Here is an 18,108-nt window from a genome sequence, read left to right as displayed (position 1 = left end):
TCCTTAATTTTTTTTACTGGGACCCTAGAGCCCCCAAATCTCACACTAGTCACCGTAGTGCTGGAAATTCTGTCAATCAGAGTGTGGTGTTTGTTGTCAGCCAAATGCCAAGAGCTTCAAGAATTTGTATAAAGCAAGCCAGGCCTTTCTTTTTGTATTATTTTGAACCATAGCTAAATAAAATCCTGCTTTGCCCAGAAGAGCCCCTCCAAGAACAGATGCCCTCCAACCTATGACTCTCCCACCTCTCTGGCTCTGCTCCTAAATAGACTGTAGCAGAGGTGGCTCCAGGTGGGAAGAAGCCAACCTTGTGACCAAAACATGAAGGGGAGCAGCTGCCTGTGACTGCTGTCCAATGCAAGCCTCTGAACTTTGGGTGGATTTCCATAAGTTTTTTCTGCCAGCTGTCTTGATCCTAGTTAGGGGTGTGAGGGGGGGTATAATTAGATGATGTGCAGTCTGGACATTGCTTGATGTAGTGTTGCTTATACTTTTATAAACCAGTTTCTCTGCCTAGGAAGGCCCTCAGCCGTGTTTCAGTTTTGAGGGGGTATGTTCAGTCACTTAAACATTCATATAGTATTTGAGCTGGGATCTCCGAATGCCAGGGTATGATGGCTTTCACTTATTTCCTGCTGATCTTTGAGTATTAAATAAGGCATAAGGGAAAAGAAGCTATACTATGGGTGATTTTTATTCTGTGACCTTTAGGCCCAGCAATTGGTGTTCTCCTTCCCAAAAAAGTCAGGGGGAGAGCCAGTCTGTTCTGCTCCAGGATCTTCAAGACAGTAGGGGCCCAAGTATACCTGAACTCAGAGTAAAATGCAGAGCTGGCGTTGCAGCCCTGGCCCTGGGCCTCAAGTAAGGTGTATTGGAGAGTGAGTGTCCTTAAAAGAAGGCCAACAACAGTTAACACAAACAGGCCCCTGGCTCTGCTGCTTGCCAGCCAAATGACTTAAATCAAGATATCTTCCTTAAGCCTGCCAACTGATGATCACCGTTGGCCCCAATTCAACAGCAACAGGACTCTCTAATTTGTGGTGTGGTAAAGAAAGAAACTTGATTCAGTGCAAAACAGCTCAATTGTGATACAGGACAGCTATAGGACAGTTCTGGGGCCAGGCCCTTCTTGGGCCAGATAGCTCTGCTCTGTGCAGGTCTGCTTTGTGCTGTACTGCTCTGCTTTGTTCCATTCATCTTTGGCCTGCTCTCTGCTCCAGCAAGACATCTTTGGTGTTTAGCTCAGCAAAGGAGACTCAGTCTTGGTGGAGGGAAAGTTACACTTTCAGAACCAGAGAGGAGCTGGCTTATATAGATAGAAGTCCCCACCCCTGACTCCTGATTCATCTGTCCTCATGCAAATGAGGACTTCATATCCTCCCAGTTTGATTGGTCCAGAAGGCACTGCCCTCATGGTCAGAATAGAGCCACTCTGGTTGGTCAGAGCTGTTAGCTCCAATTGGATGTGGAAAAACCTCAGTCTTATTGGTTAAAATAGGATTCCAGGAGCTTTTATAAGGGCTGATTCACATGGCAGAAACCATGCAAACAGGCAGTTCAGTGCAGGTTTCTCCTTTAAGTATAGTTTGTGTAAAAGGCCCCTGTGTAGAAATGGCTGCTAGGCTATTTTTGTTTTTATTTTAGCCCAGTTAGCCACTAGGAGACATTATTTTATTTTTTTATTGTTTAAATATTACAAATAGTAGTACATATGTCTCCTTTTTTCGCCCCAATTGACCTTCCCCCAGGCTCCCCTACCCGCCGGCATATGCCCTCACCCCACCACCCCAGTGTCTTGCGTCCATTGGTTATACTTATATGCATGCATACAAGTCCTTCGGTTGATCTCTTGCCTTCCTCTCTGCCCCCCAGCCTTCCCGCTGTAATTTAACAGTCTGTTCAATGCTTCTCTGCCTCTGTATCTATCTTTTTGTTCATCAGGTTTTAATGTTCTTTATATCCATAAATGAGTGAGATCATGTGGTATTTTTTCTTTCACTGACTGGCTTATTTCACTTAGCATAATGCTCTCCAGGTCCATCCATGCTGCTGCAAATGGTAAGAATTCCTTCTTTTTGATAGCAGCCTAGTATTCCATTGTGTAGATGTACCATAGTTTTCTAATCCACTCATCTGCTGATGGGCATTTAGGCTGTTTCCAAATCTTAGCTATGGTGAATTGTGCTGCTATGAACATAGGGGTTCATATATCCTTTCTGATTGGGGTTTCTGTTTTCTTGGGATATATTCCTAGAAGTGGTATTACTGGGTCAAATGGCAGTTCCATTTTTAAGTTTTTGAGGAAACGCCATACTGTTTAGGAGACTTTCTTAGTGGGTGTCTTTTTTTGTCAGGGTTCACAGGTCTCATCTTGTCTCTAAAATGGGTACAGCAGGAATTCCTACCTCACAGAGTTCTTGTGAGGAGTGGATGAAACATACCTGTGAAGCACTTAGGTGGTGTCCTACACCAGAAAACACAGGTGGTGTCCTACACCAGAAAACACTGGACACACCATAGCCATAACCAGGTTGGTCCAGGCATTTCCACCCTTCCCACACTGCTGCCTTTCTAAGGAGTCCAGGGGTGTCTTTAGGTCTCTTTGCCTCTGAGCAAGGAGAAGAGCTCTAACCTGATTCTGGACCAGAGCAGTTTATGAACCCAGGGTACTGATTATCTTTCCTCTTGCTACTGCTTTTTTTTTAACCATATGTTTACCTTTTCAGATTATAAAAGTAATATGTGACCCAATACTTGGCATATATTAAGAGCTCAGCAAATGTGTTGTTTGAGCAAACGTGCTCATTTGGGGAAAATAGAAACAATATATATTATGTTATAGAAGACTATAAAATAAAGCAACTGCCCCCAGCCCATAGGTATAGGCTGTGAAGTTGTACCCCATTGCTTTCTGCCAGATGGGACCTTTGTCCAATGTCTGTTTCCCACTCAGTGCTTCCAACATCGCTCCTAAATAGCTTCTAGGTCCATCTCCTTTCTTTTGGCCTCTCCCGAGCTCTCCATGCCCTACTGCTGCTCCTAGATCTTGGCACTGGGTCCACACTCTCATCCTGTCAATTTAGGTTGGTTAAGGCAAGCGGGGCACCCTACTGAGCCAGCTTGCCTGTTAGAGGAACATAGATGAGATGTTCATCCTCTCCCATGATTTGAAGGATACAAAGAAATCTTGTCCAATATGCCTGCTCTCTACCCAGGTACCTAGATTCATTTCCTAGGAGGAATGGCCCCTTAAGTTATTAATACTTTAATATAAATTAATTTACTGGATCCTTCCTTTCTGAATAGAGAGGAAGAAGATTTTAGTGCCCTGAGAGGATGAGAGAGCAGAAAGGGGAAAGGGAGGCAAAATTGGCTGGCCTCTACTTTTGCCTGCACACTCACATGGTGTCTCACCAGTTGTCTTGCTCAATGCCTCTTCCATGGCACTCACACAGAATATGAAAACTAGCCCCTGCTTTTTAGCCAGAACTGCACAGCTTTAATGAAGGATAAGTTCAACCTGTTAACAGCTGAAGTCTGAAGGCTACTTGGGGTACAGATTTTGGAAGCAGACACACCTGGATTCAAATCTGGATCCCTTCCTGACTATGGTGTGGCATTTCAGCAAGCTTCTCTGGAAATGGAAGTGAAGCTAGTTTGAGGTGGCTGTGAGAATGAAATAACACAATGTGCATCAAGGGCCTGAAGTGCAGGGTCAGGCTCAACCCCTCAGGCAAGGCCATTCATAACTAGATCATGCTTACACTTCTTCACTTTTCCCAAAATGCCTCATATATGCTCTAGCTGACCAAAATCAATGAGAGCTTGCATGCTTAACTATGAGAAATGTATAAATATTTGTAACATGCTTAGTCAAATTAATCAACTTATTTTACATCTAGATTTAGGAAGGAATGAAGGTATGGCCTTATGTTATACTATAATTCTTTCCTGTGTAAATTTTGTCCCCTCATTATGATTATAAATGTCTTCAGAAAAAGAAATATTTTTGCACATGTCACCTCATTTAATTCTTACCACAGCCTTGTGAAATAGGTAATGTTGTTCCTGTTTTATAAAGAATGAAAATGTTCCAGGAGGTCAGATGAGAACCCAAAGGCATAGCAAATTGGAGGCAAAGAAAGCTTGTGACCAGGCTCTGTAACTTTGGAACAGCCAGAGCGTCATAGGGCAACAACGCAGAGTGGTTTGAATAGTGCTGGCTGTCTCTGTGCTAAAGAAAAACAACAACAACAAACTATAATTTTATTTTTGTTCAGACTCTATGTTCTGTCTTAGACTTCACAAAGTAATAACAAACAAAACAAAAACATGGCTTTGTTCTCATTCATACATAAGGATTCATGCTTCTGAAGGGGCAAGAGTAATAGAGAAGGGCAAAGTATTTAAAAATTAGTTCTCAGTCTTTTCCCCTTTGGTAAGTTATTTTTAGAAAGAAATGGGAAATAAAGCTCTGGATAGCTGGGGAAATCACTCACAGGCTGCATCTCTGTTAATTCTGCCTACAACTAACCTGGCTAGACACCAGGTCAAGGCCAAAGCCACACTGCCTCCCTGAGTAGCATGCCACTAGGAGGAAATAACCAAGGTTTACTCATAACGTTAACACAAATATGGACAATGGTAACAAATGTCACAGTGACATTTAAGAATTTAGTAAGGAAACCTGGACAGGAAAGATTCACGCAGGAAGTTTGTCATAAGTCTCAAGTCTTTATTTTCAGAACAGAAGCTGGTTTTATTTTTAAAAAGAGAAGGAGGGGGGCATGATAAATGCTAGTGAGGTGCCACTTCCCCTCTTCCAGGCTCTAACTGCCAGCTAGCTCTTCCACAAAAGCACATGAAATCAGAGTCAGGACCTGTTAAATTAGACCAGACTTTAGAGGGTCTAGTCCAACCCCTTTTTAAAACAGGTAAGCTGTCAGTGGCTCAGAGCGAGGACATGCTTACTTGCTTAAATGTTAGAAGCAGGCAATGTGAATTCTGAACCTGGGTTCCTGGCTGTGAACTGCGCTTCCCCTCAACCTTAGGAGAAAGTGCACTCCTGTTTTTCTAACCATGGAGAACATCTCCAATTTGACTCCCATAATGCAGATGCCCTTAGAAGGCGAGAAAAATGAAGCTTTATGGGTAATTTCTTGTGAATGGGGCAAAGGAAGTAAGTAAAAGCACTCAAGGAAAATATACCAGAAGGAAGGGAGGGACTGACTCTCTGAACACAAGGTGCTTGCATCAAATATTTGGAAGAGGATGGCTAGGGAGTGGGGGCGGAGGGGGGGGGGAGATATGTGGGGGCAGACAAATCTACCAAAATTGGCCCAATTACTATCAGTTTTATTTTTTTAACTTTCTGTTTATTTTTTCTTTATTGATCAAGATATTACATATGTGTCCTTATCCCCCCATCTATCAGTTTCTTGATGTACCTAGGGAAGTGGCAGCTCATGGGAACCTATCACAGCCTCCCACCAGAAAACCAAAAGCACTCAGAGATTTTACAGTCATTCAGTGGGGAGAATACCATCCAAACAGTAAAAAGGGGGTCGGGTAGGGGACCAGCCAGGGGCTGGCACATAGCTCAGATGCAAAGTCCTTTCACATTCTCTGAGATTAGGTAGCTAGCAGGAAGCAACAAAGCTGGAGGGAGAATGTGGAAACAGAGGAAGCAGCTATTGGGGCCCACCCAGGGTCTGGGCCCCAGAACTCTGAGCACATGAAATTCAAAGGGAAAGAAGAGGAGTCAATACGGAAAGGAGAAAAGACAGAGGAGGAAACAATTAGCTGCAAAATTCCACCAGTTTATGTTAGACCTGGTATGGTTAGGGGTTGGAAGCATGATAGTACATTGAGTATACACATTTTTTCTCTTTTGTGAGAGTATCTGGTTCATCCATGAGCCCCTCTTGTGTCTGTCCACATGGGTGTCTTCTGTCAACAAGCCCCCAAAAAGTTGGGAGAAAGTGACCCCATGTAAAAAAACTGAGGCCCAGAAAGCAAAAGTGACAGTCAAAACTACAATCCATGATTTTTCTGATCCTTTGTCCAGGGTTTACTACACCACACAAAACTTCCTGAGCATAACAAAGTGAAGCGGAAACAAAAATTTTTCACCCCTCTACCCTATTGTGGGGTGGAGGAGAGTATTTCCTGGCCTTGCTCCCAATTGCACTCTTACCTCTCCTAAAAATACTTATCTTACCTCCAAGATTCCAAGAGTGATGCCCACATTAAGACTATTAGTGGGAAACCCCTGGATGTCCCTTCTCATCAACCTCAACAAGAGGAATACCAGAAAGAAAGACTGGTGGGTTTGCCTATCCTATTCCATGAAGCCTGCATTTTCCCTGGAGATTCTCTTAACAGAGCAAAAGACAAAAGTCACCACCACCATTTCTGGTCTTCACAAAACTTTCTAGAGGGCAGGTGGGCCCATGAGAGACCCAACTTCACATCTATCCAGGAACCCCACCAAGGGTGCTGTTCTGAGCCAAGATCTGACCAAGCCAGCAACAAACCTTGGGAAAAGAGATATGAATGCACAGGGAGAGAGACAGGCAAGCCAATGGCTGATGCTTCAGACTTTGTAACTACCTTGACATCAAAATCCCACCTGGATCTAGTGACCATGTTGAATGCAACTTCCAAGTATTTTGTCTTTATTTTTTTTGCAAGCAGCATCAGTGCGTGATGCAACGAAAGTCAAAAGCATGGAGGTGGAAATGCCCATTCACCCGAGAAAGGGTGCAGTTTGGTCCTCAGAATATGAACCCTCTGACACTCTCCGCCCCATAAGCTGAGAAGAGAGGAATAGGATTGAGGAAGATCCTGGGTGAGCTTCTTTCTTGAAGAAGAGAAACTGGGCAGCTCCCAGGAGCCCAGCTCTTTCTGGGAATTTATTGCCACAAGTTTAGGTAGGAACAAGGAGGGTGGTGGTATGTATAGTGGGCTGGGCCTCCCCAGGTCTCCTACTGATTGCAACGGGCCACAAGGTGGACATAAGAAAACAATACTACATGTACATAGAGACATAGGCTTTGCATCTACCATTTGGAATAAATCCAATAAACACATGAGGGGACAGTGGATTCTGAGTCTATTTCAAGGCATGGGACAATGGCCACTAACCACAGCCTAAAAGAAGCTGGCACTTCTAAGCAAGACAGAAGGCCTAAGGTCCAGCACCTTGTGCCTGGGCATCTCCTTTCCTCCATTCCTCCCTTCTCCACACAATGGCTAGGAATTAGGGCGGAGATGGCAAAAGCAAGAAGCAGAGGTATCCAGACCCTTAGAAGTGAGAATCAGGGTCAGGCATGGAGAAGGGAGAATAGAGTGAGTAGACCCTCCTCCCTCACCATTAGCTGTTGGTCTTCCTCCAAGCAGTCTTGACCCAAGGAGTGCAAAAGGACACACTAGCCCTTAACTCTATTAACAGTTACCTGTTCTTTTTAAAAAATATATATCTTTATTGATTTTAGAGAGGAAGGAAGAGGGAGAGAGAGAGATAAGAAACATCAATGATGAGAGAGAATCATTGATCAGCTGCCTCCTGCACACCCCCCTACTGGGCATCGAGCCTTCAACCTGGACACATGCCCTGATGGAGGATGGAACCATGACTTCCTGGTCCATGCTCAACCACTGGAGCCACACAGGCTGGACAACACTTACCTCTTCTAAACAAAGCTTGATATAATCTGGGTGAGAGAAGGTTAGAGGACAAGGGAGCTGAGGTCTCTCAACCGAAAAGCAAGCCCCACCCCACCCCCCTTATTCCCCTTAATTCTGGGAGGCCACATCTAGGGTGTTGACATAGCCATGGGCCCCTGCCTCATTGTTCTCTGTGATACAGTGACTCAGCTGGGAGCCTCCCTGAGGTGGTGGTGGAGGTGGCAGTGAAGGCGGGGCAGAGGGCGGAGCGCCATAGCCCCCTCTGGCCCAACTGGAAGAAGCTGGACTTTCGGGGTCCCAACAGCCTTCTAGGGCCTCCAGGCCACGGCATCCAAGGAAGAAGAGATTCTTGAGCATGAAAATGGAGAGGGGCTGCTGGTAGCTCACCACTAGGAGGCAGCGCAGCGCCAGCAAGGGCACGTCCACCAGGCAGCCGCCCAGTAGGCGCAGAAGGCGACTGCAGCTGCCAGGTCCAGGAGCTTGGTCCCAGGACAAAGCTGCAGCTGCAGCTGCTGCAGCGTTGAGCTCATACAGCCAAAGCACAGGCGAGGAGAGGGTGAGGAAGTAGACTATGATGAGCAGGTAGCGAAGGTGTGTGGGGAGTGGCACGCGGCCTTCCAACATCAGTTCCACTAGGGTGAAGCTATCAAGCAGATCTAGACACGTGCCTAGGAAACATCCCGAGGCGCGGTGTTGCTGGGGCTGCAGAATCAAGGGGCCTGTTGAGCTCAGGGGAGTGCCCACCTCGCTGATGGCCCGCACCAAGCTGTAGAGCAGAGGCACCGACAGCGCCATAGTAAGGCGGAAGCCTGTGGTGCCCAGGGGTGCGTGCAGCTCAATGAGGTCCAGGATGGACGTGCCCAGGATGAGCACCACCTTCGGCGTGAAGGCGATGGAGTAGATGAGCCAGGCCAGGTAGGCGAAGGCAAACTCGCCCACCGCCTCAGCCGCCCCTAAGCCACCCCCTGGACCTCCGGAGCCCCCGCGGCCACCGTGAGCCTTGACCCCTGCCGCAGCCCCAATGGAAGCAGCGGGCAGGTGTAGGGGCGGCGAGGCATGATGGTGGTGCTGGTGGTGGCTCGCAGCACTGCCCCGACGGCCCTGGCTGTTCTTGGCGAAGAAGATGGCCCAGCCCGCAACCACCACCAGGTCGGTGGCAATCCAGGAACACCAGTACAGGTCGGTGACTGCGATGAGGTACAGGTCTAGGAGCCCTCCCTGTGCCAAAAGCAGCACCACGGACAGCGCCTGGTAGCCCCAACGACACCCCGAACTGGGGGCGCAGTCCCCACTGTGATGCTGACCTCTGTGGTCTGGCGGGGCCAGGGCCTTGCGGTTACAGCAGCAGCAGCACGAACAGCAGGAGGCGCCGCTGCTAGTCCCTGCGCCACTGGTAACCCCAGCCAAGCGGACCCCGGGGCCCCCAACGCTCCCGGCAGCACCCGCACAGAAGATGCCCCTGGCAGCACTCCCACTGACGTCCGCTGCTGTCATGCTGCAGGAGTAGGTGGGCGTGGAGGAGGGGGTGGCGGCCGAGGAGGAGAAAGAAACACGCGCGGCTGGGTCAGCGTTTGGGGCTAGGGGTCCTGCGATCCCGGCAGTGGCGGCCGTGGGAACCAGTGGTTTGCTTATACTGACGCTCTGGTTGGGGTTGTCCTCCCGCTCGGCACCTGTGCTGCTGCTGGGAGAACCGCTGCCCCCGCCGCTGCTTTCCCCCTGGCTGGTACTGGCGCTGGTGTTGGTGTTGCTGTCACCGGAGCCTCTCCTGCCACGAGGGAAACCTCCCTGGAGGAAGAAGGACTGTGACCCGGTGGCGGCTGGGAGCGGCAGGACGGAGCTGGACGAGGACAAGACAGAGACCGAACGGGGATGGCCAAGAGCTGGGTGCATTGTTCTCCCGGAGGCTGCCAGCTGTACCCTGCCCGCCTCCCCAGCTTCTGGAGTCCTACCTGGGTCTGGCAGCAGCGAGATCTGGACTGGAGTCGCCCGGACTGGGCCAGCTTGGGATGGTGACCAGCTGATACCACCACCCCAAGTAGCCACTTGCAGGGAGGAGGGAGGAGGGGCAAAAAGGAAAGGGAGGCTGGCTTCAGGGAAACCAGGACTGGATTCAAGGCGGGGAGGGAGTAGGAGGAGAGACTGGAGAAAGCATGGCTGGCTGCATCAGCTGGAAGAAAAGGGAGAGAGAGAGCTGTTGGGATGGGAAGCACTGTGGCCAGGAGGATGAGAGGGGCGGAGGAGGTAGCTATCACTAGGAGGAGGGATAGGGAAGTGAGGGATCAGTGCTGGGGGAACCTAAAGGAAGCATAGGATTCCTGGAGAAGATTCTTCAAGGCCCCACCAGCAGAATTCCTGGAGCATTAGTGGTTAGTGACCACATGGCCTTGGTCTCAGTATAGACCATGCCTCCCAGCACCAGGTTGAGGTGACAGGTTCAGGCCTCTATTCCCAGTCAGCAGTTTCTTTTGCAGGAATTAGGGCAGCTTCGGCCTCTATGCTGTCTAGTGCCCTTTCCACCACACCAGCCTACCTCTCTTTAAGGCGCTTAAAAACTAATAGAGCAGTCAGGTCTTTCTGACTAAAAAGACCAGAAACAGCAGCCGCAGACATGTATTTCTACATATTCATGTGTCCTGCATTGGGTTCAGTGAGCCACCTTGGGGAGGTCCCAATTTCCAGAGAATGTAGTAGTTCTCTGTATATAACTGCTTGGGAAGACAGAGCAGGTAAAATAATTATTGAATTGGAAACAATAGGAAGATGTATCCAGCAGAAAGGAAAACAAAGAGGCATTTATAGGTATGGGTACCTTGATAAAAACAAAGGCTCAAAGTGGGTGATGGTGAATGTTACAACCTGCCAGGGTGGACAGAAGGTATAGTGGTTCTGCACCTACAAGCACGGAACTCATACTGACTCACCCCATGAACTCAGTCCACGACTGGGCTGGAAGGCAGCAGGTAGAGTTATACCTTCAGGGAGTTAGGGGAGAAAAAAATGACTAGAGCAGTTGGGGGTTGAAAAAAAAGAAGAAAAAAAAAAGATGAGGCTCATGTATAAAGCAAGGCTGGAAATTTGCCTGCTCCCTCATCCTCCACATACCTCAGACTGCATGTTTCCTGACTTCCTTAAACCTTCTGCTGCTAGGTTCATCTTCCTAGACACCATAGAGCCTGAGGGAAGGGATCAGTGGAACCACAGTAGTTGGTTGCACAGGGCTTGCCACTAAACCTGCCTCTTGAATAAGGGTCAGTTTGAGTCAAACCTTTCTCCAGTCTCTTAGAGGTCAGTCTGTATAACTAATCCATGGGGGTGTGAGATTTAGAACTCACAACCTTCATTATTTCCACCTGCCCCTGGCACATGCAATCTTTGGAAAGTTCTTTGTCCAATCGTCATGTAAGGCAGAGCAGATACTAGTATAGTAAATGGTAAGATCTTGAGCTCTGGGATCAGTAGTCTTAGCTCTGCCACCGAGCTTGTATAATCTTGGACTGGTTATTTCACCTCCTAAGCTTCCAACTATCCAACTAAAAAGGTATCAATATCTATCTTAACAGGCTATTGTATAAAGACAGGAAATGAATTCAAAGGGTTTTTAGCCCAGTGCCTGGAACAGAGTATGTACTCAGTTAAAGGTAGTTGATTATGATGATATTATCATCATAATTTCATTTAGCTCATGTCTTAACCTCCCAGGGAACATTTACTCATAGCACAGGCCATTAATGACTGCTTTCTGGGCTGGATTGCTTCCTAAGGCCACATTCAGAGTTCTGCTCCCCCATAGCTTTGCACTTCAGTAAGTGCTAGAGAGCAAAGCTGCTCTCATTAGGAGCAGTGGTACTCGGGACTGGTCTTCACAGGCTTCAGTGTGAGATATTCAGCTATGTCAACTGGTGCCAAAGCCCACCCACATGGGGCAAGGATACAATCTGCACTCATTTGTGAGCATTGCAGCAGGTTCTGCAAATGTTAAGACTGAACCAGTCCAAGCCAGAAAGCAGATTGGTGGGATGCCATCTGCTAACTGGAGTGATTATAGGCAGTCTCCTAGCTCTCTCCCAGAGAAAACGCCAGCCAACAGCTACCCTGAACGACTTCTGCTCAAGTTAATGAAGCAGTTGAAGAAGCAGACGCAGCTAATGAAAGCTAAGAACTGGGCTCCTGAGAAAACACTAATGAATCTGTCCCCACTCCTTCACCCCTATGTCCCCTTGTCCTGGGGTCACTCACAGATACTCCCCTTCTGCTCTCACCTGTCAGGTGCCTCCATCAGGACAGATTTCCTCCCTGGTGACTTGTAACAGCCCTTTGATGTTAATCCTTTGTATTTCTGGGAAATGTAATCAATCAGATTAACTTCCTATAAGAGATTCTTTAGCCCACTTTCTTTCAGGTCTGAGGCCCTGAATGAAAAGACCATAGATAAAAATGATGAGAAAACAGGGTACACCATAGAATAAGTTGGTAGTCTGAGTATTAGAAGTATTTCCTCTTTGCATTGGATTTTTTCTAACCTTCTGTGTACACACATACACACACACACACACATACACACACACACACACACACACACACACAAGGGGGGGGAGGGGGGGAGGCTTTGTTTCAGCCAGGAAAGGGATTGACAAAGATGTGACTATGATGAGAAGGAAGACAGAAAGATATTCTCATATTTAAGTGAGTACATACATTCCAGAAGGGTCTAGTCACTGAGTACCTCATAAGCACCTTGGGTCCATGTTAGATATCTTATATACAATAACTGAAAATTGAGAAACAGAGGTAAAGCAACTTACTCCAAGTCACATAGCTACTTAAGGGCAGAGTTAGGGTTACAGCCAGACTCTGACTCTCAGTCCAGAACTCTTACCCACCTATTCCTTCTCATAGGTCTAGGACGGCAGCAGCTCACAGGCATCCTGGATAAAGAGACAAATCAAGCTGGTTTCAACCCCCCAAAATATTTCCCTAAACAGCAGTTAAGTGCTAGGCACTGAATAAGGCTCATTTGGAAACCTAATATTCTTTTTTTTAAATCCTCACTGAGGTTATGTTTTTATTAATTTTGAGAGAGAGAGAGAGAGAGAGAGAGAGAGAGATCGGTGTGAGAGAAGCAGCAGGGGTTGCAACTGAATTAGACTGAAGGCTCTTGCAGACCAAGGCATCCATCCTCTTGAGGGGTCTGAGCACAGACTTGCTCACTCACAAACTCACTCATTCTGGGCTCCACCACAGGGGCAGCAGCTTGAAAACCACCAGTGACATCTGGGGAGGAGCTGGATTCCCAAGCTCAAGGCTGGAGGAAGGTCAGGACAGTTCTCTGTTGGGATGGAAGTGCTGGCAGACATCATTGTTCCCCCAACCAGGCAGCAGGCACTTGTTAACTTGGTTAACAACATTCACCCTATTCTGGTGATTCCCTGAGACCCCACTCTACCCAACTCAAGTGCACAGACCAAACCTCGTTTGAAGGCTTTGCCACACCAACAGCCTGTCTGAGCTCATGATGTGGACTTTCCTGAAACCTCTCAAAGGTCCAGTAATCCAAAACAGTCAGTAATCCCAAACAGGTATATCCTTTACCTCTTGCTAAGCAGCCCCAAGACTGGCACTAGTGGCAGCCAGCCTCAGTTCACAGCTTACCTTTTACTAGGACCCTCCAAGCCCAGCACAGGTGACAGTCAACTACAGGTCACTTTGCAGCTCCTACCAGGTGGCCCTGAATCAGGCATAGGCAGTGGCTAAACTTGGCCTATACCAAAGCTCCTCCCAAGAGGTCCCAGAACCAACACACCTGGTACCTGGCTTTAGAACATACCAGGGCACCACCCAATCAGCTCCAATAATGACATACCCAAAAGGGTGGACTCAGTAGGCCCAGGTGAAGCAAATCCCACTCAGTGGGGTCAGACCCCTGACAAATAGGTTATCTGCTGCAGTCATCGTCACTTCTCATAGCCAGTCAGTCTGAGGATCAATTCCTCCCAGTGATGTCACAGCAGCAATCAAGGCTCCACTACAACAGGAGGGCACATACAATCCACACAAGGGATACCAAAGGAGTACCCAGCTCAGGTGACAAGGAAAAGGACACCTACTACCTACAGCCACTCTACCAAGACTAAGGGATACAGCAGCTCTACCTAATACATATAAACAAACACAGGGAGGCAGTCAAACTGAGGGGACAAAGAAACATGAAAAACAGGATAAAATTTCAGAAAAAGAACTAAACAAAATGAAGACAAGCAATCTATCTAATGCAGGGTTCAAACACTGGTTATAAGGATGTTCAATGACCTTAGGGGAATAGTAGATGAACTCAGTGAGAACTTTAACAAAGATATAGGAAATAAAAAATAACCAGTCAGAAATGAATACAATAACTGAAGGATACATTAGAGGAAATCAACAGTTCATTAGATAAAGTAGAGGATGAAATTAGTGATTTAGGAGAGAAGGTAGAGGAAAAAATCCTATCAGAACAGCAAAAAGAAAAAGAAAAACTGAGAAAAGTTTAAAAACTTCTAGCTCAACATCAACCATACCAACATCCTCATCATAGGGATGCCAGAAGGAGAAGAGAATTCATTTATTAGTGCCAACAGTTTTTTTTATTGTTTAAAGTATTACAAATAGTAGTACATATGTCTCCTTTTTCACCCATTGACTTCCCCCAGGCCCCCCCTACCTCCCAGCACATGTTCTCACTCCCCATTGTCTGTGTACATCGGTTATGCATGCATACAAGTCCTTTGGTTCATTTCTTATCCCCACTCCCAAACACCCCAACCTTCCTCTGCCTTCCCGCTGCAGTTTGACATTCTGTTCTATGTTTATTTGTCTCTGTATCTATTTTTGCTCATCAGTTTATGATGTTCTTTATATTCCACAAATGAGTAAGATCATGTGATAATTCTCTCTCTCCGACTGGCTTATTTCTTTTTTATTAATGAATAAATGGTACTCTTTATTATTATTTTTGTTTGTTGTTTCTTTGTTGTTGTTTTTTAATCTTTATTGTTGAAAGTAGTATTACATATCTCCCCTTTTCCCCCCCTATTGACCCCTTCTAGCCCACCCTGCCCCTGGCCCCAGGCCTTCACCACCTCATTGTCAGTGTCCATGGATTATGCATATATGCATACAAGTTCTTTGGTTGATCTCTTCCCACCCACCCACCTCCCCTGCCTTCCCTCTAAGGTTCAACAGTCAAAGCACAAAAGTTTTTAATATTGATAAAGTTCACTTTATTTTTTCATTAGTTGCTTATGCTTTTATTGTCATATCTAAGAAACCACTGCCCAATCCATGATTATGAAGATTAACACCTCTGTTTTGTCTAAGAGTTTTATAGTTTGGGCTTTTACACTTGCTCTTTGATCCATTTTGAGTTAATTTTTGTGTATGGTGTAAGGTTCAGCTTAATTTGTTTAAACATGAATATTCAATTATCTCAGCACTCTTCTTTCACCTCTGTGTCCTTTTTTGTCTTTTAAATTTATAACTTGTTATTTTTTTCAGCACTCCCTTATTTTCTGGCACAATAAGATATTACCTGGAATCAGTAATTTTTGCAAGTAGCCATGGTTCTTTTGGTGGGAAATGGTATTTGGAAACCATGATCTAGGTTGTTACTGAGGTGTCATTGTTTTTAGGTTTTTTTTAAGCAAATGGATCTTTTTTCTTTTTTTTTTTCTTTTTTATATTCTTTTTTTATTAAGGTATTATATGTGTACATATCTTACCATTGCCACCACACCCCACTCACATACATGCCCTCACCCCCCAGTGTTTTGCGTCTATTGGTTATGCTTATATGCATGCATACAAGTCCTTCGGTTGATCTCTTGCTTTCCCCTCTGCCACCCAGCCTTCCCGCTGTAATTTAACGGTCTGTTCAATGCTTCTCTGCCTCTGTATCTATCTTTTTGTTCATCAGGTTTTAATGTTCTTTATTATCCATAAATGAGTGAGATCATGTGGTATTTTTTCTTTCACTGACTGGCTTATTTCACTTAGCATAATGCTCTCCAGTTCCATCCATGCTGCTGCAAATGGTAAGAATTCCTTCTTTTTTATAGCAGCGTAGTATTCCATTATGTAGATGGATCACAGTTTTATAATCCACTCATCTGCTGATAGGCACTTAGGCTGTTTCCAAATTTTAGCTATTGTAAATTGTGCTGCTATGAACATAGAGGTGCACATATTCTTTCTGATTAGTGTTTCTGTTTTCTTGGGATATATTCTTAGAAGTGGGATTCCTGGGTCAAATGGAAGTTCCATTTATACTTTTTAGAGGAAACTCCATACTATTTTCCACAGTGGCTGCACCAGTCTGCATTCCCATCAGCAGTGCAAGAGGGTTCCTTTTCCTCTCCCTAACCTTCCCCTTGTAATTTGACAGTCTGTTTGATGCTTTACTGTCTCTGTATCTATCTTTTTGTTCAAGTTTATAATGTTCTTTATTATCCATAAATGAGTGAGATCATGTAGTATTTTTCTTTCATTGACTGGCTTATTTCACTTAACATAATGTTCTCCAATTCCATCCCGGTTGCTGCAAATCATGAGAATTCCTTCTTTTTTGTGGCAGCATAGTATTCCATTGTGTAGATGTACCACAGTTTTCTGATCCAGTCATCTGCTGACGGGCAACTAGGCTGTTTCCAAATCTTAGCTATGGTGAATTGTGCTGCTATGAACATAGGGGTGCATATATCCTTTCTAATTGGTGCTTCTAGTTTCTTCCGATATATTCCCAGGAGTGGGATTACTGGGTCAAATGGGAGTTCCATTTTCAGTTTTTCGAGGAAACTCCATACTGTTCTCCACAGTGGCTGCACCAGTCTGCATTCCCTCCTGCAGTGCACGAGGGTTCCTTTTTCTCCGCATCCTCGCCAACACTTGTCGTTTGTTGATTTGTTGATGATAGCCATTCTGACAGGTGTGACATGGTACCTCATTGTTGTTTTGATTTGCATCTCTCGGATAATTAGTGACATTGAGCATGTTTTCATGTGTCTCTTGGCCTTCCTTCTGTCTTCTTTTGAAAAGATTCTATTTAGGTCTGTTGCCCATTTTTTTATTGGATCATTTATCTTCCTTTTATTAAGTTGTATAAGCTGCCTGTAGATGTTGGAGATTAAACCTTTATCAGTGATGCCATTTGCAAATATGTTCTCCCATGCAGTGGGCCTTCTTGTTGTTTTGTTGATGGTTTCTTTTGCTGTGAAAAAGCTTTTTATTTTTATGTAGTCCCATTTGTTAATTTTCTCTTTAGCTTCCATTGCCCTAGTGGCAGTGTCAGTGAAGAATTTCTTTTGGCATATGTCTGACATTTTGCTGCCTGTGGATTGCTCTAGTATTTTTATGGTTTCCCATCTTATGTTTAAGTCCTGTATCCATTTTGAGTTTATTTTTGTGTATGGTGTAAGTTGGTGATCAAGCTTCATTTTTTTTGCATGTATCTGTCCAATTTTCCCAACACCATTTATTGAAGAGACTGTCTTTATTCCATTGTATGTTCATGCCTCCTTTGTCAAATATTAATTGAGCATAGTGGTTTGGGTCGATACCTGGATTCTCTATTCTGTTCCATTGATCTATATGTCTGTTCTTGTGCCAGTACCAGGCTGTTTTGAGAACAGTGGCTTTGTAATACAGCTTGAAATCTGGTATTGAGATCCCTCCTACTTTATTCTTCTTTCTCAGGATTGCTGTGGCTATTCGAGGTCTTTTTTTATTCCAGATGAATTTTTGGAGAGTTCTTTCAAGGTCTGTGAAATATGCCGTTGGTATTTTAATGGGGAGTGCATTGAATCTGTAGATTGCTTTGGGTAGTATGGACATTTTAATGATGTTGATTCTACCAATCCATGAACATGGTATGTTCTTCCATCTGTTTACGTCTTCCTCTATCTCTTTTTTCAGTGTCCTGTAGTTTTCCGTGTATAGGTCTTTTACCTCCTTAGTTAAGTTTATTCCTAGGTATCTTAATTTTTTTGGTGCGATGGTAAATGGGATTGCCTTTTTAGTCTCTCTGTCTGTAAGTTCACTATTGGTGTATAGAAAGGCCATAGATTTCTTGGCGTTAATTTTGTATCCTGCTACATTGCCGAATTCATTTATTAAGTCTATTAGTTTTTTGACGGAGTCTTTCGGATTTTTTATGTACAATATCATGTCGTCTGCAAATAAAGACAGCTTTACTTGTTCTTTTCCAATTTGGATGCCTTTTATTTCTTCTTCTTGTCTAATTGCAATGGCTAATACTTCCAGTACTATGTCAAACAGGAGTGGTGAGAGTGGGCATCCCTGTCTTGTTCCTGTTCTTAGGGGAAATGGTTTTAGTTTTTGTCCATTGAGTATGATGTTTGCTGTGGGTTTATCATATATAGCTTTTATTAT

General features: G+C 45.2%; 1 protein-coding gene across 1 annotated transcript; it reads right to left on the bottom strand.

The window, feature by feature from the left end:
• Positions 1 to 146: 146 nt before the first annotated feature.
• TMEM121B (transmembrane protein 121B) lies at positions 147 to 12,062 on the bottom strand. The gene has a single exon (XM_079779146.1). The coding sequence runs from the start codon at positions 9,577 to 9,579 to the stop codon at positions 7,798 to 7,800; it is 1,782 nt and encodes a 593-aa protein (XP_079635272.1). The 5' UTR covers positions 9,580 to 12,062; the 3' UTR covers positions 147 to 7,797.
• Positions 12,063 to 18,108: the final 6,046 nt, after the last annotated feature.

Source organism: Cnephaeus nilssonii (assembly GCF_951640355.1).
Source record: "Cnephaeus nilssonii genome assembly, chromosome: 8".
NCBI classification, from domain to species: domain Eukaryota; kingdom Metazoa; phylum Chordata; class Mammalia; order Chiroptera; family Vespertilionidae; genus Cnephaeus; species Cnephaeus nilssonii.
This window is presented reverse-complemented; position numbering and strand designations above follow the sequence as displayed.